The following is a 22,229-nucleotide window of genomic DNA, read 5'->3' as shown; positions in this document are numbered from 1 at the left end:
AGATATATATTATAGCTATGTAGGTAGATTTAATATATAGATTTAAATAATAAATTTTATAACGAACAAATTTCAACAACAAAAATTCCTAGCCGTTAAGTTTTCCTCACTGTTGTCGCTGTTTATCATTTTTGACTGCGATTGTGGTGTCGGTCTTCTACACCGCAAATTGTTTAACACCGAGAGGAACCACACTATTTTTATATTACTGGATTTTGCCGAGCTATAAAACCAGCAATTCTTCCAGCAAAATATTTTTGCTGAACGATCAGCAAATTGACCCGACGTAAAATTACAGTAGTTGTTTAAGCACAAACGAAGTGATAGACGACTAACTGGCGAAGAAATCAATTAAAATAATGTGGGACGCTGTAATAGAATTTTCTTAGGCAGTGAACCATTTGTGAGTTAAATTTAACTCGTGGTTAAAAGTGACACTTTGAAAATTTCCATGTTCGAAAATCCCCGTGTCACAATTTAACTTCTTGTCTGTCAGAAATATCATACTCGGATAGCAGGGTTAATCGATAGCTTTTCATCTGTCAAATTTTAACCAAACACAGAAAAACAAAACTACCCACCGCTTGAGTTTTTTAAACTCAAATTTGAGTTATTTGACCTCTGCCCGTTTCATTTCCTCTCGCTATTGTTGTCAAAAATAGAACGAAAGATTCGACTCAACCGTCTAGTTCCGTACGAGAAGCCAAAATTGAGTAATATGCGATATACCCAAATTTGAGTTAATTGAACTTAATTTTGGGTAGAAAAAATTGAAAATAACTTAGCGATGGGTAATTTTTTTTGCCGTGCTTAAATGCAAACTACTTTGAGCCGGCTTACCCAAATTTGGCTTATCGTACGGAACATGGGAGATGAGTGAAAAGAACTTAATTTTGGGTTGTTTTGAATTTCTGTGAAAGATAAAAAAAATCGCAAAATGGTTAAGAGCCTTAGAAGCTTGTGCCACCAGATGGTCTAGTATTTTTGTTTTGATTTGAATAAAGTGGATTTTGTGTGCAATGATCTTTGACAGTGTGTAAAGAGTGTATCATCTTGTAATTTTTAATGCATTTCAGTTTTGAGTAGAGTGAAAGAGATACAACTCCCCGGCAAGGTGACAGATAATCTTAGTTTCACGTACCCACTTGCAAATAGTAGATGTCGCCACACAACGTAAACAAAGGGACTGCCCTTCACCGCCGCAATGGTATTTCTCTATGGGAAGGCAACTTTTTGTTTCACCATGTGTGGATGTCAAGCAACAAGCAAGAATGCCATGTGAAAAGAGCGATTTATGATTTTCGTGGTGAAATGAAATAAATCCAAACAAATTGGAACAGATTGATGGAAGTTTTTCTTATATAATCAAATAGAAATAAAAACACATTGGTTAATTCTATTATATTTTGCTCTTGAATATTATCAGTCTTGAGAATAATGTTTCTGAGCATACTTGTGCGGTGAAGACTTGCAATAAAAAGCCGTATCATTAAAAACAGTTTACTTCCCCATCTTTCTATTGAGGGGTGAAAAAAACACAAAATTGATTCTTATTCGCGGTGAGTAGCAGGTTTGCTGTGTGAACACTAACATTTCGTATATCCATTCAAACATGAAGAAATAAATAAAATAAATTAAAATAAGTGTCTCTCAACAAAAGATATTCATAATGAGCTTCTAAAACAAATAAATTTCAGTGATTGTCTTTTGTTACACCCGTCCGTTTAATTAACATTGTTCCCCACCAACTTGAAGTTTCAAGAAACAGATGAGGCTATCTGTTTTTATGTTCAGTATTTTATTTACTTTATTTACATATCTGCATTCGCCCTATTCAGATAACACTTCTGAAATTTGTGAGTTTGACAGAACCACCAGCACCAAATTTTCGGAGTACACTGGAAATGTACTGGACTTGTCAAGTTGCCCCCGGGTTGAAGAGATAGAACCAAAAGATTCTAGTATATTTGGTAAAAATGCTATGGAATTTGTTAATTAGGGTTTTAATTATGGAAATTCTACGAAAGAAGTCATTGTTGGATAAACTACGACTCGTACTGGAAAAAATCTTGTTGTGGCATAAATCAAGGCATAATAAGGCTGTGCTCCATTTAGTGAATTTTCACTTAAATTTTACACTTCGAAAATACATTATAATGTTCGAAAATCCCTCCCACAGCCTTTCCCGCATAAGAGCAACCGTACCAGTCGTTGCCATTAGCGGCACTATTTTACTAACGCACAGATTTCCATTTCGGCTTAATCACTCCTCTCCACACCGGTCGTTGCTATCAGAGTCATAATTTAAGTTACCGTTTTCCACACCGGCAAAACAAACTTTTGACGTTTATTCAAAATAAGAACCGTCTGATGCGTTGCTACCGGGTTGCTAAATTTATGAACTCACTACTTCCCAAGGTGCGGATTGCTATTTCCCCCACCTGAATAGCAACCTCCGGTACGCAAGTAGCGTTATGGTAGAGGTTGGTAAATGTGCCTTATTTACTCATTGGTACGGTTGCTCTAAACGCGAACCATAACTTGACCTTACCGAAAATGGTTAAAAATTCAGTGCCAATATTTCAAAGGGGCGTAATTGCTTTTGTAAACAATGGCTTTAGTCATCGATTTCTCGCGAATGAAAGCACACTCATGAAAATGAATGACACCAGCACGCAGAGGAACAATTCCTGTATTAGCTAGCATTTGTAATTTGATGGGGTGGGTTTTCATTTGCGAGAAATCTACGTCTAAAGCCATTGTTTACAAAAACAATTACGCCCCTTTGAAATGTTGGCACTGAATTGTTTATAATCCCTGCTAAACTTCAACTGAAATGGTTATGGTTATGGAACTTTACATGTACGTTTGTGCGATTAAGTTTTCACCTTATGTATTATGGTTTTTTTTGGTAATGACATTACAAATAATGGGTTGTTAAGAACCATTCCCATTCAAAATAGTTGTTTTTTTCCATACATTTTCGGAAAGAAAACTTTATTAGAACCTTTATACTTATGGTTTGAGGACTTTAATGTTAATGGTTATGGTAGTCAGTTAGGTCCATGGATGGTTTTGTAACATCGATCAACTTTATGTGGAATATATCGCGAATTGGTAATCATTAATTTACAGGCAACCTATTCGCGATATATTCCACATAAAGTTGATCGATGTTACAAAACCATCCATAGAGCTTTTTGACGTTTAATCGGCGCACACTACTGCACCATTTTAATCGAACGAGTGCGAGCAAGAGGGAAACAGATTAGTGGGAAAACAAACCGTAAATTAATTGATGTGCGCTAGATAGAGAAAGACGATTTAACGTCAAAAGGTCTATGGAATTTACTGACTACTAGAGAGGGTACAGTATAAGCACAAACGAAGTGACAGACGACTAACTGGCGAAGAAATTAATTAAAATAATGTGGTTCACTGTAATAGAATTTTCTTGGAAGCTTCTGCCATCGTCCACCAGATGGGTTAGTTTTTTGGTTTTGATTTGAACAAAGTTGATTTTGTGTACAATGATTCTTTGACAGTGTGCAAAGAGTGTATCATTTTGTCATTTTTTTTATGCATTTCAGTTTTGAGTAGAGTGAAAGAGATAGAACCAAAACATTCTAATACATTTGGTGAAAATGCTAGTACAATCCATAGTAGTGTTGCCATGTGGAAAAATCCAGTAGTAGTGGTGTTGCCATGTGGTACACTGAAAAATTTAAATAGCAGGTTAGTCACCAAAGTTTTCGAGCCGCTCCGTCTGTCACTTCGTTTGTGGTATAAGAGAGGAGTGGATTCAAAATAAACTTCCTTGGCAAACTATGCCTAGGTGATTTCTAGCAACACTGCCAATGCAATCAAGATTGCTCGATTGGCTCTGGCTTTAACAGTTTGCTTGGCTATAAACTTGCCAGTCCACTCCTCTCTTACACTAGACCCTCTCTACTGACTACCATAGCCATAATCATTAAAATTCTCAAACCATAAGTAACAAAGGTTCTAACACAGACAAACAGACATAACACTCGTAAGTTGTTAATCGAACAAGCATTTAACAGTCAATTTAAAAGTATCGTAGTTGGTAGTACCACCACCTGTGGCGCGCATAGTCAATTGCCTTGCGTTTGACGTTTACACACTTCCGCCATCTGTTCAGCGTACTACCCACCACAGTGTATTCAACAGATGGCGGTAATGTTTTAGCGACGATGTTTTACAGTGATAAATATCCAATGTGTTATGTCTGTTTGTCTGTGGTTCTAATATAGTTTTCTTTCCGAAAATGTATGGAGAAAACAACTATTTTGAATGGTATTGGTTCTTAACAACCCATTATTTGAAAGGTTCATTACCAAAAAAACCATAATACATATCACAAAAACGTTCATGTAAAGTTCCATAACCATTTCAGTTAAAGTTTAGCATTTTGTGGTACGGTCAAGCAATGGTTCGCATTAGAGCAACCGTAACGGTACGCTGCTAAACTCATTTTAGCAGCCCTCATCATAGCGCAGCTACCGTATCGGGGGTTGCCATACGAGTCACTAAAATAGCAGTCGGCTTCTCGGTGAGAAGCGCGTTACCAAATTTAACAGCGCGATAGCAGCACGGGAGAAAGGTTGCTATTCGTAGAAATGTCAAAATGCTCACAACCGGTACGGACTACGGCGAGTTAATTGATAACCGCGATAGCAGCGACCGGTGTGGAGAAGAGTGACTAAACTAAAATGAGAGCGATGTGCGCTGTTAAAATAATCGCGCAAATGACAACGACCGTTACGGTTGCTCTTATTTATGCGGCTATACACCGAAAAAAGTTTTCATGTAGCTTCCATTGGAAAGGCACATGATTTTCATCCATAATCAAAATTAATGGAATTCATCTGAATTACACATAACATTTATGCAATCACATTAATTGTATGTGATTTTTCATATGAATTTCATCGACCTCATAATATTCATGTGATTTTGTGGTGGGATTTGCTGCTATGTGATCACAGAAAAGCTATGTGAAATTCACATGGATTTCATCCATTAGATATGTGATAAATTTTTTGAGTGTAGCCATTCAACCGAGGTATCCTGAAACGCAAACCTAGCCGCACACACCCCTCGACGGCATTACACCGTCGCACCCTTTTGACGTTTCTGCTGCTGACGGAGAAAAGTCATCGCAGTGCGCAAACAAAAGACGGAAAAAAGCCAAAGAAGAAGCAGCAAAAATTTCGACACCACTTTGACTTCATAAAAATCGCGCAGGTGAAATTTTCCCAAAAATAATCCCCGTAATCCGGGTGTTACGTCGTCGGATAGTGATCCGTAGCGGGTGCGAAAATCAAGTTCATCACTCGGCGGTTGTGAAGAAAGTGGAATTTCGCGCTTCTGAGCAGTGAGGATTGCAGGAAGTTACCTTCCCCGTCGCTCTCTCATTCATTCAAGGACAACGGTGGAGGGGTCGGAGAGAAGCTGAAGAGCCTCTGGTTTCGTTTTCGGTCGTGGTCGGTGGTGATTTGGAACGCGAAAGGAGTGCAAATTTTTGGATTGTTTTGATAGAAGAAGCGAAGAAATCGTAGTGCTAGTGTTTCTGGTTTGATGGTGGCAGAAAATCCGGTTTTCGATCGCTACTAACTACTAGCGTTAACCGCAACAGCAGCAGGAGGAAAGGAGAATGTCACTTCCTGTTTTGCTCAGGCAGAGCAGAAATAATCATCAGCTGAAAAAGATCAGCGTGTAAATAAATAAATACGGGGGGTGGGAAAACGGGTGATTGTGAAGATTCCAGAACAATGGAAGGCGACATCTGTCGGGTTTGCCGCTGCGAGGCGCAATCCGATCGGCCACTGTTTCACCCGTGCATCTGCACCGGAAGCATCAAGTGGATCCACCAGGACTGTTTGATGCAATGGATGCGCTACTCGAGGAAGGAATACTGCGAACTGTGCGGGCACCGGTTCTCGTTTACGCCCATCTATTCGCCGGATATGCCGCGGGTGCTTCCGCTGAAGTACGTCGCCGGAGGATTGCTGAGCTCGATTGGGACGGCGGTGAAGTACTGGATCCACTACAGTATGGTGGCGGTGGCGTGGCTCGGTGTGGTTCCGCTGACGGCGTACCGAACGTATCGTTTCCTGTTTTCCGGTTCGATCGATATGCTGCTGACCCTGCCGATCGATATGTTCTCGACGGAAAATATTGCGATCGACGTATTCCGGGGATGCTTCGTGGCGACCTGTACGCTGTTTACGTTCGTGGGCTTGGTGTGGCTGCGGGAGCAGATCATACATGGCGGAGGACCGGATTGGCTGGAACGGGACGATCCTCCTCCGGCTGTCCAGGCCGACGCCAACGGGCACGAGGAACGCCCGAATCAGGATAACAACGGACCGGAAGCGAACGACGATAATAATAATAACAACAACAACAACAATGATGACAACAATAACGAAGAGGAGCACAACAATAATAATAATAACAACTTTGTGGATAACAATTTGGTTAACTTGCAAGATCGGGTAAGTGCTAACTGTTGAAAATGCTTCGTGTAGTTATATCTATGCAATCTATCAATTTGAATCATAGCTCCTATCTTATAGTTATGTTTAAGGTCTTGATCTGCACATCAACCATGTCGTAAAAGTCGTGAAATGTTGTACAACGAGGTTGATATAAATGGAATCAATCTAATTGGTCGATTGATAATTATTGCCATAGCCAGAGCTGGTAAATATCACGGCCCCGTCATGTGACAATGAGAAAACAGGTCCTCTCACTATCACGAGACGAAACGACCGATCATTCGCTTTCTTGTCATTTTCCAATAATCAAGCACTCATGAGTATAATTCTTATGCAATTTTGACATCAACATTTCTAACTGATTTAGATGAGTTTAAGCAAGTAACCGTATGTAATCGGTAGAGTGAATATATTTTTAAAATTTCCTTGGTACAAGTAACTTTAGTAGCAGGACATGGGCTAGTAATTTGTTTTAACTCTTTATTTGTTTCAAATTGAAAATAAATTACAATTAATTTTACCCTAGGTCCTCCAGTTACTACAGTAACTTACCAGCCTTAATTGTTATGATATATATCTAAGTGTTTTTTACATTGTTTAGCATTTTAAACAGGGTTTTTTTTTAAACCTGCATGTCAGTATAACAATTTACATCTTAAAACTAAAAACTGAATCTAAATCTTATCTAATTATAAAGGGAATTAACCGTTGCAATTTTCAATTTTTGCCTGAAATTATTAATTATTTTGGACATTTTGCTCTTCGCTTATTGAAGAAAGCAAACTTATTGGACGGTAGCTAGAAGCTTCAGCTGGATTTTTATCCGGCTTCAAAATTGGAGCAACTGTAGCATTTTTCCATTTTTCAGGAGTTTTTTGATGAGGATATAGAAAATTCCATCATCACCTGGAGCTTTCATATTTTGAAACTTTTTAGTTATAGATCTAACTTCGTCCAAATCAGTCCCCCAGGAATCATCAAAAATATTTTCCCGAGAGAAAATATTCCAGGGCTGGTAGCGAGTCACTTTTTAGTGACTTGGTCATTTTTTTCAAGCCAGTCACTAAAAAGTCTCTTCTTTAAAGGCCAAAGTTAACACTAAAAGTTACTTTTTCTTGTAATCAGTCACTATTTTCAATTTTTGTAGCATGAATTTATTTCAAGATTGAGCATTCTTTGCTTTGTGACGTTTAATCGTCTTTCTTTACTTAGTCTTAGAACTTTAACTGATAAATTCCAGGCTTATAATAAGAAGCTATGTTTTTTAAATGCGTTAAATATATTTTTTTTAGATAAAAAAACAACAGCAATTAACCAAAAAAAAATAAGACATGGCAATCAGTTTTGAAGAAACAGTTTTACAATCAAATCCATTGAATGTTGAAGTTTAACACTTAATTAATTTCCCACTTTAATATAGTTAAAAACTAACTTAATTTGAGTAAGTCCAAGATCTAAAAACATTCATGTCTTGAAGTTTCGTATTCCATGTACAAGTTAAAGATATTGAAAATTTTCAAACTGCCTGAATTAAGGAAAACATTAAATGATTTATTTCATGTTCGTAATTAACTTTATGAAAGATCTGAGATCTTCATCGCAGTCCTATTAACTTTACAACAATTGTAGGAACTTTGAAGAAGTTCTGATGAATGAAAGGAAATGCTGAGAATTTCAGTGAAGCTCCATAAACTAACTGCGGGAACATAAGGGAAGTTAACACGCTGAAAATTTGGGGAACTTACTGGAAGCTTTAAGAACTTCAAAGCGGTTCCTTTGGCATCCGAAAATTTTCAGGATCTTTTATGAAGTTCCTAGAATTTCAGAGAACTTCACAGGTGTCAAGCGTACTTGAGAAACATGGAAAACTTGAGGGGTATTTGCAAGAAGAAGTTCTAAGCACCTCAGAAAAGCTAGAACTAGAGATGTTTGGGTAATTTCAGATCTTAAGGGCAGTTCCCGTAACTTTAGTTCAGTCTTTTGGAGCAGTTTAAATATCTTTAATCGAAAATTAAGAAAAATTCAAGATAGTTCCATGATGCGATAAGATGTTCCAAGAAGTACAGAGACCTTCAGAGAATTTATGAAAACTTCAGAAATATTTCAGGTACTTCACAGAAGTTCAGAGAATTTCAGAGAAATATAAAGGTGTTTACGGGAAATCCATTTATTTCCAAGCAGAACCGAGATCTTCAATATAATTGAGAGCTTTAGGGAAGCTTCGAGAACATCAAGACAGATCAGAGAATCAAAGGGCAGTTCAAATAATTTCAAGGGAATTGTAAAAACCTTAAAGAAGATTTGAGAAGAGCGCCGCTGGGGGAGTAGTGGTAAGCGTGATTGCCTCTCACCCCAAAAGGCCTGGGTTCAATCCCAGTCGGCGCCGCCGGGATTTTCGGAGGCATAAAATCTCTGATCACGCCTTCCTGCGGAAGGGAAGTAAAGCCGTTGGTCCCCGGTTCATGAGTTGATAGGTCGATAGAGTAGGGTCCATGTTTAGGAGCTGCCTCCCTGGCGGCAGTAGCATTGATACGCAGTACGGAAAACAAGATCGACGGAAATCAAATCAAAGATAAAAAAACCGAGAAACTCAGGGAATTTCCGGAAACTTCAGCAAAGCTCCGCGAGAATTTCGTACGTGATATAAAATATATGATCATCCGGAAAACGTGAATGTAATTTAAGGGTGTTATATTATTGAGATTTCAAGAACATAAAAGTGTGTAAATTTAGTTAAATTGATTAAAGAACATCAACCAAGTTCCATTAATAAAAAAATGCGTGAACTTTTATAGCACAGGCAAACAGGCATAACACTCGCAAGTTGTTCATCGAACAAGTATTTAACGGTCAATTTAAAAGTATCGTAGTTGGTAGTACCGCCACCTGTGGCGCGCATAGTCAACTCCCTTGCGTTTGATGTTTATACACTACCGTCATCAGCGTACTACCAACAATCAATACGAAACTAACGATTTTAAATTGGCTCACTACTTGACTAGCCTATTGGTCCCAAGCAAACGATTAACGTACCCCATTCTAGTCAAAATTCTAGTACTACGCAATGTTTGTTTTGATTCGCTATGAAAGTTTGACAGATAAAATGAGGGGTTATTGGTTTTTCTTATGTTTCGAGGGGTGAATCGATTAACTTGGGACTGAAGAGAGTACCAGAGCTGAGCCAAAAAGTTGGGCACGTTATTTCAGGACCTTCTAGTCTTAGAGTTACCTCTATGGAACTACCCACTACAGTGTACTCAACAGATGGCGGTAATGTTTTAGCGACGATGTTTTACATTGAGACATATTCAATGTGTTATGTCTGTAAGTCTGTGCTTTTAGCAAGCAGCGATATCTTAAAGAAATTCCGGAGAACTTCTAATAAATTTAGATATTTTTAGATAGTTTCATCATATTTATCGAAGTTCTGAGTACTTCGAGGACGATCAGATAGCTTCAGAATAATCCCATTAACTTAAGCAAATTTGCAGCAACTTACAAGGAATTCCGTGGAATTATGGGATATTCCAAAAATTCTATGATTGATCCGAAAGCGTCGTTTTCATTAGAAAAATTTCCGGTTTATTAAACACATTTAGAGAACTTCAGGTATAGATAAGTTCAGGGAAAATTAGTGAGCGTTTATAATGGCTATAATATTTAAGGAAAATTGTCGCAACTTCAAGGCAAATCAATTAATTCCAGTAAAGTTGTGGGTTCTTAAAAAAATACTGATACATTCAGGACATTCTAAAGAACTTTAAAGAAATTCAGTAATCGTTTAGGCAGTTTTAATAACACCAGGAATGTCTAGGCTATTGAAGGAGTTTTAATTTTTTGTCGATAAATTAAGGGAAATTTCATGACATTTTGAGAACTCCAGTGAAAATTAATTAATTATTTCGTTCTAATTCCATAAAAATTGAGAGAGCACAAAAGTTCCAGAAATTTAGAAAAACTTCACAGAAGAACAGTGGTCTTCAGAAACATTTCGAGAACTTTTAATAAATGATAATAGCCTTTAAAATAATGCATGGAATTGGACTCCAGATTCTTGAAAATTTCTTAAAGTATAATAATAGTTTTTAAGTCCAGAACTAGCTTAAATTTAAAATTTCTAAGAAATATGCATGTTCCAAAATCAAAAGAAAAAACATTTAAAGCCTCTGGTTTTTTTTTATTTATTTGCTACTGAAGATTAATCCACTGTGGATCTATCTATAAAGTTCATATAAATTCATTATTTTCCTTAAAATATCCTTATTCAGGCATGTATTTTAAGGAAAAAAAAATCCCGATTTTCCTGACTAATACCATAGAGATAACTCTAAGACCAGAAAGTCCCAAAGAAACGTGCTCAATTTGTTGGCTCAGCTCTGATACTATCTTCGGTCCCAAGCTAATCGATGTTAAAGTATATGAGAGTGCACAGAGAATGGGACGAATTTCTGAGAGAAGAATCTCTCTCCAGAAGTTCGTCCCATTCTCTGTGCACTCTCATATACTTTAACAGGTTATGGGCCCAGGTGTGCGTGAAATCTAAGAATTACAATTTGTTCAGATGGAGCTTTCTGTTGAACATTTGTTAGGTTTTTGATGGAAGTCTAGACGGAGCTTTCTGTTGGACGATTCCAATTGGATAAAAATATTGTTTTCTTTTTAACAGGAGAAACTATGGACAATCGAGTTCGAAGAATTGCTGTCCCTCTGTTCAAAGAAGATGAAAAATCATTTCCTTTCTGGAAACGGCGTATTGAGCAGCACCTCAAGCAAGAAGGCCTTCTGCATACGTTGGAGAGAGTTCCGGAAGAGGAAGATTTTGCAAATCCGGTTGAGGGTGCAACACCTGAACAAGAACAGGAACGTGAAACGAAATTCGCAAATCGACAGAAGGAAGACGATCGAGCGGTCAACGAGCTATGGATGGCACTTGAGGACGATGCAATGGCACATGTATTTTCATGCACCTACGCAAAAGAAATTATGTGCAGATTGCAAGAAATCTACCAGCCAAAGGGAACGGTTGCGATGATCGGGGCTTCGAAAAAGACTATACAACCTTGGGAGCAAACAAAACAAATATAAATCGCTAAAGGACCTGTTCGATGCTCATGATGAAGTCATCCGCCTGTTGGAGGGCATGGGAGAGGCAATTCCAAAAGTTGAGAAAATCAACACACTACTCGTTGCTATCCCTGAAGAGTTTAATCATCGGTGCCCTGTCGGTCGTGCGAAAAGAGGAGCTGGAAGCCATGTCAGTGGAGCAGGTGAAACGGTTGTTCCTGGACGAAGAGTGTGTCAAGCCAGCAGTGCAACTTCCTGTGGCATTGGTAGGACTGAGGAAGAACATCCAATGCTACGAGTGCGGCAAGATGGGCCATAAGCGGCGAAATTGCTTCAGGCTGAAGAAGCAGAAGAAAGCAGATCAGCAGAAAAAGGAGAAGTCATCGGCCTTGAACGTTGCGATGCTATCGCGTCAAGAGGGAGCGTTTGTGGTCAAAGTGCCACTGGATAAGTTTAACTTGACGCGTTTGGAAGCAATCAATGAGGTTCAGCAAAAGCCACCGTTGACAGCAAACTTGATGGATACGGAGCGGGAGCAGAGAGTTATGCAGGTGGATTGCCGAAAAATGCCAGTACCATTTCCATGCTGCCTGGACTCAGGTGCTACCCAGCATATGATCCGAGACATTGCTGCGTTTTCGGAGATGTGGGAGATTGAGAAAATGAGAATTGCTACAGCGAAGAGTGGTTCTGAAATAAACTGCAACCAAGCCGGAAACGTGTTCCTACATAACCTGTTAAAGTATATGAGAGTGCACAGAGAATGGGACGAATTTCTGAGAGAAGAATCTCTCTCCAGAAGTTCTCACCACCTACCTTTTTGAATAGGCTCAATACGAAGAGAAATATTATTTGAGAAAATCTCCTCCAAATAATATTTCCCAAACCCTTTTTCTTCCTTTTAGTTGGAGATGAAATCCACCACCCAATAACCAAACGATAATCTTTACTATTAATAAGATTTATTATTGGTAACCAAAAAAGTATTAGTCATAGAAGATAATATGCAAAAATTCAAGTGACAATGTCTTTCTCAACTGACTTATAGCTCTAGTGATGTTTATCTATCTACGCGGAATTCTGTCTGCTATAGCTTTTACCGTTTCGTGCTTTATGCACACACACTACTCTGCTAGTTGTTTGATCTCTGATCTCGTCTCTGAGCTTTCGTCATAAGCAGCCAAAGCTGCGAACCCTATTAAAAATAAATTGAATTCTAACAATCGATTCACCCCTCGAAACATAGGAAAATCCACTAACCCCTCATTTTATCTGTCAAACTTTCATAGCGAATCAAAACAAACATTGTGTAGCAGTAGAATTTTGGGAGTTGGTTGGAAATGCTAACATGAAGCTTTAGTGTGATGATTTATTAGCTAGAGAATGATCTTTAGAAGAGGGTAGGTAGATAGTTCCGTTAGAGTATGGCAGTATGAAAATTGAATAGAAGTTGAAAATGAGCGAAGGGCCATTAATGCGACAGTTTTTAAAGATAGACGCACATTTTTGCCTAACCCGTACGATGTACGCGGAGACTTGAAGTATGTCTCCAAGTCTACAGGCAAAAATGTGCGTCCCTTTTTTTTTGCTCATAAACTGACTGCGGCTGTGGAATAGTTCTAGCGACGTTTTCATCACTACCTAAAGCCCCACGTCGCGAGAGCATTTCCAGTCGATGGTGTGTTATAATGCAGTTCTTCTTTACCCAACTATTGTGTTGCTCCTCTCGTCATGACCAACGTGATCATCTCAGAGAGAAAGCAGTAGGGTGGTTGTTGCGTGCTGTACCATCATCAGCATTGTTGACGGCTACTCCCGCCTTGAGTTGTTACATTCAAAGTGTTTTTATGTTACTTCATACGCGAAGTTAACGATTTTCAGAGTTGGTTGGAAATGCTAACATGAAGCTTTAGTGTGATGATTTATTAGCTAGAGAATGATCTTTAGAAGAGGGTAGGTGGATAGTTCCGTTAGAGTATGGCAGAATTTTGACTAGAAAGGGGTACGTTAATCGATTTGCTTGGGACCAATAGGCTAGTCAAGTAGTGAGCCAATTTAAAATCGTTAGTTTCGTATTGATTGCTGCTAATACCGTGGGTTTGGTAATAAACTTTCTATTGAATCTTTTGCTTTAAATGTTCATCTCGTACATAAGCGTTTATGAAATACTAATTGAATTAGTCTAAAACATCAAACATTTATTTGGTGTGCCATCATAACGACTACATTTCTTCTCTTAGGTCACTTTTTAGTCAATATTTCTACAACTATAAGTCACTATTTGGTAACTTTTTTCTTCAACACTATTTTTGACAGCAGTGATCGCTACCAGCCCTGATATTCAGATAATCCCGAGCAACGTGATTCTCAATTCTCAACTGAAATTATGGGAACTCTCGAATTGCTTAGCAAGTTTCTGTGCTTTTTTTTCAAATTTGTGATCAAAATTTTACCACCTTCTTTAAGCGCTGGAATAGGCTTTTGAGGTTTTTTCAAACTTTTTGGGGGTTTCCAAAAGGGTTTGGAACTCGGGTCTAATTTAGAAACATTATTTTCAAAAGTTTTGTTCCTCAGGGCAGAGAATCGCTTTTTAATTTGTTTTTGCAAATCCCGCCAGATAACTTTCATGGCAAGATCGCGTGATCTTTGATATTGTCTCCTACGGACATTTTTAAGACGGATCAAGAGCTGAGGATCGTCGTCTATTATAATTGAATCGAATTTAACCTCGCATTTTGGTACTGAGGCAGCTCTTGCTTCAACTATAGAAGTAGTCAGAGATTCAAGAGCATAATTAATTTCATCTTTGGTTTGCAAAGGAATGTTTGGATCGAAGTTATATTCCATAAATGTTCGATATTGCTCCCAATCAGCTCTATGGTAATTGAAAGTAGAGCTGTTGGGATTACAAATTATTTTTTGGGATATTTCAAAAGTTACTGGAAGGTGATCAGAACCGAAGTCAGCATGGGTAACCAATTGGCTACAAAGTTGACATGAATCAGTTAAGACCAAATCAATAGTGGAGGGATTTCTTGCAGAAGAAAAGCATGTTGGGCTGTTTGGATATTGAATAGTGTAATAACCTGCAGAACAATCATCAAACAGAATATTACCATTGGAATTGCTTAGAGCATTATTCCATGAGCGGTGTTTTGCATTAAAATCACCAATAATGAAGAATTTAGACCTATGACGGGTAAGTTTCTGGAGGTCACCCTTGAGAATATTCTTTTGCTGGCCTACGCATTGGAATGGCAAATAGGCAGCTATAAACGTAAGTTGTCCAAATTTTGTTTCAACAGAAACTCCCAAAGTTTCAAAAACTTTGGTTTCAAATGAAGAAAGAATTCTATGTTTGATTCGTCTATGAACAATGATGGCAACGCCACCACAGGGTCCATCAAGACGATCATTTCTATAAATGAAATAAGGTTTAAGGAACATTTCAGTTATAACGGCAATATGCACGTTATGAACTCTCAAAATGGAGATCGAGCATTCCAATTTATAATATTTAATGCTTTAAAATCCATTACTGAATTTCAAAGTCATGAAAATACTGTTTGCAAATTTTACTGCATCAAACATGGAGTTAGATTTAAGCATATCAGAAATCATGTCAATTAATGATTTCTGTAAAAATTCCATTTTAGGGGCAGTTGCTTCCTAGGTCAAAATTTTCAAAATTTCCGTTAGAATAACGTTGGTTAGTATTTTGATTTCTACCCGTTGCAATAGCAGCATAGGTAGCTCCATTAACTCGCTGAACATTGTTAGCAGCGAGAGGAGTAGGTACAGATGAAATTTTTTAAGCAGGGGTGATATTTGTACCTACGGGTACGAATGTAGAATTTGTTCCTCGCTGACCGTTGTTAACAGCAGAGGAATTTGTACCTGATCGGAAACGTGGATCGTTTCCTACCTGTCGCTTAGAACGAGATGGTAGGATCGCGTTGTGAGTCTTACATTCCCAAAAATTGGATTTGTGGTTTTCACCACAATTTGAACATTTAAATTTCTTAGGATCTTCCTTCACAGGACAGTCGTCCTTTGCGTGAGAGGAATCACCACAATTCATGCATTTAGCTGGCATGTAGCAATTTTTAGTTCCGTGACCCCATCCCTGGCACTTACGGCACTGAGTGAGGTTTTGGAAATTTCCTCCAGTCTTCCTGAAGAGTTCCCACTTCACTCGGACATGGAGCATAAGGCTAGCTTTTTCTAAGGCCTTAAGGTTGTTTAGTTCACTAGACTTGAAGTGAACTAAATAAAAATCATTAGAAATCCCGTTGCGCGAATCGCCAGGACGGGATTTCATTTTCATTTTGATTACTTGGAGTGGCACGACTCCAAGTAATTTTGCCAGTTCATCTTTGATCTGATCCAGGGATTCACCACTGGGCAGTCCTTTCATGACAACCTTGAACACACGTTCAGTTTTGGTGTCGTAAGTAAAAAATTTGTGCTTCTTCTCAGTAAGATACTTGAGAAGACATTTAAATCCGTCCAAGGTTTCAGCCAATACACGGCATTCACCCCGACGTCCAATTTGTAGAGAAAACTTAACTTTCACGAAGTTCAAAAGTTCCATGCGAAGAGCATGGAAATCGGAAGTGGTTATCACAATAGGAGGAATTTTTTCCTTCTTGGCATTAAGCCGGGAAAGTTTACTAGAATTTTTCTTGGATGATGGATCATTCTCATCATCCGTGAGCAAATCAAATTGATTACTCAAATTAATTTCTTCAGAAGGGGGGTCAAGAGTTTGCCCCTTTCTTTTGCGTTTAGGCGCCATGGCGGCAGTAAATTTTTATCCAAATCGACTTCCAAGCAGATTACTATAAGAATCTGAAGGATCGAAGAGGAATTTTCCAAATCGATATCCAAGAAGGATTACCTCGGGTAGGGTCCAAAAAAGGATCGAAGAGGAATAAGAGTTGAACAAGGTAGAAAAATTTTACAGGTTGAGCACTGAAAAGTGCTGTTTAAATTTGTTGTACTTTAGGTAGTAGTAACACTTCCTTCAGCAAAAAGCAAATAGATCCGCACGGCAAGAGAGCACGATGCGGACATACATACTAAAGTGATTTCATCAATTATATCTTGTCAGTATAATGTGATTCAACCACCGGCAAACCGACATGAATGACCATAGCAAAAACAATACAATTTCTGACCAAAGCACACTACAGACATCTGGCTCCTTGTTCGCGGGAAATATTTAGCTAAACCATGAACCCCCATGCAAAAGTTATGAATTGGTTCGTGTCTGATGTATTCTGGACAAATTATTTTTATCTAGATCAAAAAATCCTGTAGATTTGACAGTTCGGATCACTGCACATTTAAATCGGCCGTTAACGATTTTTGGGCATTAGTCGATGTTTTACCAAACGCTATTCCGGGAATCATGAAACCAGATTCCGGGACATCTGAATCCGATGTCAATACGATTTATGTCAACAGATACATTTAAAATTTAGTTCATTGACCTCATCTACTCCTTTGGTTTTGTTTTTTCCGTCGATCTTGTTTTCCGTGCTGAGCACCAATACTACCGACGTGCCAGGAAGGCAGCTCCCACACCTGGACCCTACCTATCGACCCATCAACTCATGAACCGGGGACCAACGGCTTTACTTCCCATCCGAAGGAAGGCGTGATCAGAGATGTTATGCCTCAGAACATCCCGGCGGCGCCGACTGGGATTGAACCCAGGCCTGCTGGGGTGAGAGGTAATCACGCTTACCACTACACCACCGGCGCCGTTTTCCTCATCTACTCATTTTGATAAGATTTTATGTTCTGCATTATATGGTTTACTCGAATATAATTATATATTTTACCGCACCGGGTTCTGGAATTCGCGGAACCAGATTCTTAAATACCCGGACCCGATTCCAAAGTGACCAAATGTCAAAAGAATTATCTTTGAAGAATTGCTATTTAATTTGGAACCTAATTCGTTTGCCTCGAATATTCTTATCGCCTATTGCTCGGCATATTGTTAATAACTTCGGGACCACATGTGGTCATATTGCATTGGATACATTTGGATCTGGCAAACATCTGGCAAATTTTAGAATTCTGATACTATGAAGCATTGGTACGAGAACTATGATGAGAATGCCAGCTCAGTCTTGACGATAATTGAGAAGGAATCCGCATAGGCTAAATGACAGACTTCATTTACCCCCTGACGATAATAATAAATAAATGTATTAATGAAGCTGGAATTCATCCTACTTCATAAGTAAATACCGTGCCGATTCAAATTTCGGACACTTAAACTCGAATTTCGGACACTTTTAAAAGTGGATTATCTCGGTCGAATATGATCCACATGTCTTGTAAATTTTAAATTTTTTTGACTAGTGCCCTCCACGATCATCTAACATTATTACTTTGTTTCTAACTGGATGTAATATTTAATTAAAAATGAAAGTGTCCGAAATTTGAATCGGAACGATATGTACCTACACCACCATCTGGGAAATGTTCGACTTTCGACTGAAATAAAATTAACAAGCGAAACTCATGTCACTGGAGATTTTGTCGTTTATTCAATGATTTAGATGTTCAAATCCGCAATGTCTCAACGGACGCGTCGGCTGCGGCTTCTACGTCTTGCTGAATGGGACCGGGAGCGGGTTCGGGATTGGGATCGGGACCGGGACCGAGAACGGCCTCCACGGCGACGACGTCCTCGGCGGGCACCACCGGTGGCATCTTCCGGAAATGAATGGTTTTCCGGTCGATCTTCAGGTTCCGAGATTTCCGGTGTCGGCAGTTCAGCGGTGGATTCCGTGGATTCGTCTTCCTTTTCGTGATCTGGTACCGATAGTGCCACCCGTTGGTCTGGTTCCAGCGCTGGAGTCGGCTGATCTGGGATAGGATCCATTTCTTGCTTGGTGCTTGATGATTAGTTAAAAATGCTTCCGTTCGGTCCAAAGGATTTTATGGGAATGAAAATTTCTTGACTTGTCACTTTATTCTACAATTCGGCGGCTTACTGCGATTAGGCAAAGTTGAAGAGGCGAAGGTCTCACGTGAATCCAATGTGATTAAATTCCTTGACTTAGCGAATTGAGTAAACTAAAGAGCCAGTCTCTTTAGAGTAAACAGCTTATCTATCTATATAGGGAAAATGGATGTAATATCGGCCCAAAATGCTCCTAATTTGGGCCCATACATAAATTCAGCAATCGACTAAATTTTCAATATCCATTAGTACCGTCCCAATGACGCGTTCATCTAAACAAAATTGATAAATAGCAGATTTTTAGCTATGGGCCCAATCTTAGATCCATAGGCCAACATTAGAGCCATTTCCTCTATATAAAAATGAATTTCTGTCTGTCTGTCTGACCCTTATAGACTCTGAAACTACTAAAACGATCGGCGTCCATAAATTTCTTCATAACTACCTATTAGGTACTATATTAAATTTTCGTTCATTCAGTTGGTTCAGCTAGTATTAAATATTTTTCAATTTTTGACCAACCTGAGTTTCATATATGCATATGTTTCTCCCACAGGATCGCCCTCAGGAGCCACCGATAGCAGCAGCAGCAGCAGAACCCCCAGCAGTCGCAGCACCAGCTCCGCCGGCACCGATTCCAGTGCCCGCTCCTGCCGCAGCACCTCGCCTGCCGCTGGAAGCTCCCGCTCCGGACAATGTGCCGATCGACCCGGCGGAACCACCCCCGCCGGCAGCTGCGGTCGATGCCGACGCCGACCCGGAAGTGGTAAATGAACCGGCAGAAGGCGCTGCCGACGAAGCCAACTGGAATCCGATGGAGTGGGAACGTGCCGCCGAAGAGCTGACCTGGGAGCGATTGCTTGGCCTGGACGGATCCATGGTCTTTCTGGAGCACGTCTTCTGGGTCGTTTCGCTCAACACCCTGTTCATCTTCATCTTTGCCTTCTGTCCGTACTCGATTGGAAACTTTCTGATTTCCTTCCTCGGGATTATCACGCCCGGCAAACCGCTGCTGCACTTTCACGGCCTGTTGACGACGCTGGTGGGCTATTGCGTGATCGGGATCACCCTTATCAAACTGCACGCCATAGCCCGGTTCCTGCGCTGGCGCCGTCAGCGCCGGATTCTCGGCCTGTGCTACATTGTGGTGAAGGTTTCGCTCCTGTCGGTGGTGGAAATCGGAGTGCTTCCATTGGTGTGCGGATGGTGGTTGGATATTTGCTCCCTACCGATGTTCGATGCCACCCTGAAGGATCGAAAGGCCAGCTTTAAGGCAGCCCCTGGAACATCACTCTTCATTCACTGGATGTTCGGAATGGTCTACGTGTACTACTTTGCTTCGTTCATCGTGCTGCTGCGGGAGGTGCTGCGGCCCGGAGTATTGTGGTTCCTGCGCAATCTGAACGATCCGGATTTCAGTCCCATTCAGGTGAGTTTGGTTTCAGAGCTTGGGAAACATCGCTTGTACATTTGCCATATATTTCACAGGAAATGATTCACCTATCGATCCTGCGTCACGCCCGGCGACTGATCGCCTCGGCGATCATCTTCGGCTCTGCCGTCCTGCTTATGCTGTGGGCACCTATCCAGATTCTGAAATCCGGTTGGCCCACGTTCCTACCGTACACCCTGTCCGGCGATTCCGAAGTCAACGAACTGAGCCTGCAGCTGCTGCTACTGCAGGTACCTTCTTTCAACCGATCTTATGCCCTTGAATATCTTATAATTTTCTCTAAAAAATAACCTATAGATCATCCTGCCGGGCTTCTTCGAGCAGTCACACACCCGCATCTGGCTGAAGGGCCTGGTACGCATCTGGTGCAACGTAGTGGCCCGTATCCTCGGCATCAAGAGTTACCTGCTCGGATCGGAACCCCGTCCGAACGAAGACGACGTGCCGCCCCGCCAGCAGCCGGATCTCGGAGCAGGCCTGGCCGCCGCTCACCAGGCGATCATGCAGCGTGACGTCCCCGTCGGATTCCAACCGTACGATCGTCCACCGTTGTTCGCCGTTCGACTGATCGGACTGTTGGTGCTGATGTGTATCAGTTTGGTGATTGGATCGCTAACGACGCTCACCATCCCGGTGTGGATCGGTCGTCACGGAATGGCCCTGTGGTCGATGGGATCGCAAATAACGCCTCCGCCCAATGCGGTACCGACTGGAGCGGAAACTCCTCCCAGACCACACGAGCTGTATACGGCAGCAATGGGAACCTATCTGTGTTGGGTCATCTCGCGAGGAATCGCCGTTGCGGTCAATCTGTTCCCACAGGGCCGTGCCGTCGTGATGGAACGGGTCAAGCATTGGATTTCCGTGGCGACTTCCTACGCACTGGCCGCCATCATTTTCGTACTTATGCTAGGAGTGATTCCGCTGATGTTCGGATTGCTGCTTGAGCTTGTCGTGGTCGTTCCGTTGCGTGTTCCGCTGGAACAAACACCAGTACTGTTCCTATGGCAAGATTGGGCCCTGGGAGTGCTGTACACCAAGATCGCATGCGCTCTCACACTTATGGGACCGGATTGGGCACTGAAACGGGCCATCGAACAAGCCTACCGAGACGGACTCCGGGATATGAACCTGCGGTTTATAATTCGTGAACTAGGAGCCCCAGTCATTACGTGCTTCGGCCTTGGTCTGGCCATTCCGTACGTGATCGCCCACTCGATTCTACCGATATTCTTTACCAACCAGGTGACGAGGATACTGATCGCTCGGCAGATTTATCCGTTCTTTTTGCTGATCGCGTTCATCATCGTGATCGTGATCCTGCAGATCCGTCAGTTCAAGAAACTGTACGTGGCGATCAAGAACGATAAATATCTGGTGGGACAGCGGCTGGTCAACTATGACCATCAACGGAAGAAAGCGGCACAACAAGCGGCGGCGGCAGCAGCGGCCATTGCCCAACAACAGCAACAACAACAACAACAACAACAGCAGCAGCAGCAGCAGGCACCACATGTTCAGCCGCCGCAACAGGAGCAACAACAAGACCAACCTCTAGATGAAGTTGACGGCCGGGAGTTGCCGGATCCAGGAGCTGCTGCTGTTGCCGCAGCCCAAGCCGTGCAGTAATCCGGGCTGACTGACAGGGTTGGAGATCGGAATCACAATCACCTATATAATGGAATCTACTGTGGATCGTAAATGTGTTACACGCGCATGGTCTCGTCGTTGGAGCAGCATAGCAGACATGAAGGTGAGTCGAGGGACGATTCTTTTTCAATAGATACGTTTGAATAAATTTCAGAAACTTTAGATTTTTTTTCCGTGAAAGTACTGTGGCGGACGGATAAGAACGGAATCGAAAGAACACGTTTGTGTTTAATAATAACTTCCTTTTTATTCACTGCAAATTACGCGGTTGTTCTTCCACTCTCTGTCGTCACACGAATGAACTTCTGCGCTCTTCCTCGCTTCTTCTCATGACGTTTTTACAGTTACGCTAAAAACCGGACACGATGGCCGGATCGAGTAACTATTGTGCGAACATCTTCTTCCGGATGATGTGCAATGCTTTCATCAGATGTAAAAGCTGGCTTCAGCCGATCGATAGAAATATTTTGCTTCTTTCCAGACATTAATATTTCAAATTATTTTTCACTACGATTTACTACCCTATATGGACCTTCATATAGCTGCTGCAGGG

General features: G+C 40.8%; 1 protein-coding gene across 1 annotated transcript in view; it reads left to right on the top strand.

The window, feature by feature from the left end:
- Positions 1-5,210: 5,210 nt before the first annotated feature.
- The window catches only part of LOC135708127 (E3 ubiquitin-protein ligase MARCHF6), a 30,840-nt gene continuing 13,821 nt past the window's right edge, over positions 5,211-22,229 (top strand). The window contains exons 1-4 of the mRNA XM_065230074.1: positions 5,211-6,521; positions 19,130-20,002; positions 20,062-20,256; positions 20,324-21,779. Coding sequence (XP_065086146.1) covers positions 5,796-6,521; positions 19,130-20,002; positions 20,062-20,256; positions 20,324-21,655 — 3,126 coding nt within the window. The 5' untranslated portion in view covers positions 5,211-5,795 and the 3' untranslated portion in view covers positions 21,656-21,779. The remainder of the gene's footprint in view (positions 6,522-19,129; positions 20,003-20,061; positions 20,257-20,323; positions 21,780-22,229) is intronic.

Source organism: Ochlerotatus camptorhynchus, unplaced genomic scaffold (assembly GCF_037179485.1).
Source record: "Ochlerotatus camptorhynchus isolate MF236.1 unplaced genomic scaffold, CSIRO-AGI_Acam_v1.1 ptg000328l, whole genome shotgun sequence".
In the NCBI taxonomy this organism is placed as follows: domain Eukaryota; kingdom Metazoa; phylum Arthropoda; class Insecta; order Diptera; family Culicidae; genus Ochlerotatus; species Ochlerotatus camptorhynchus.
The sequence above is the reverse complement of the archived record's forward strand: the minus strand, read 5'-3'. Positions and strand labels throughout refer to the sequence as shown.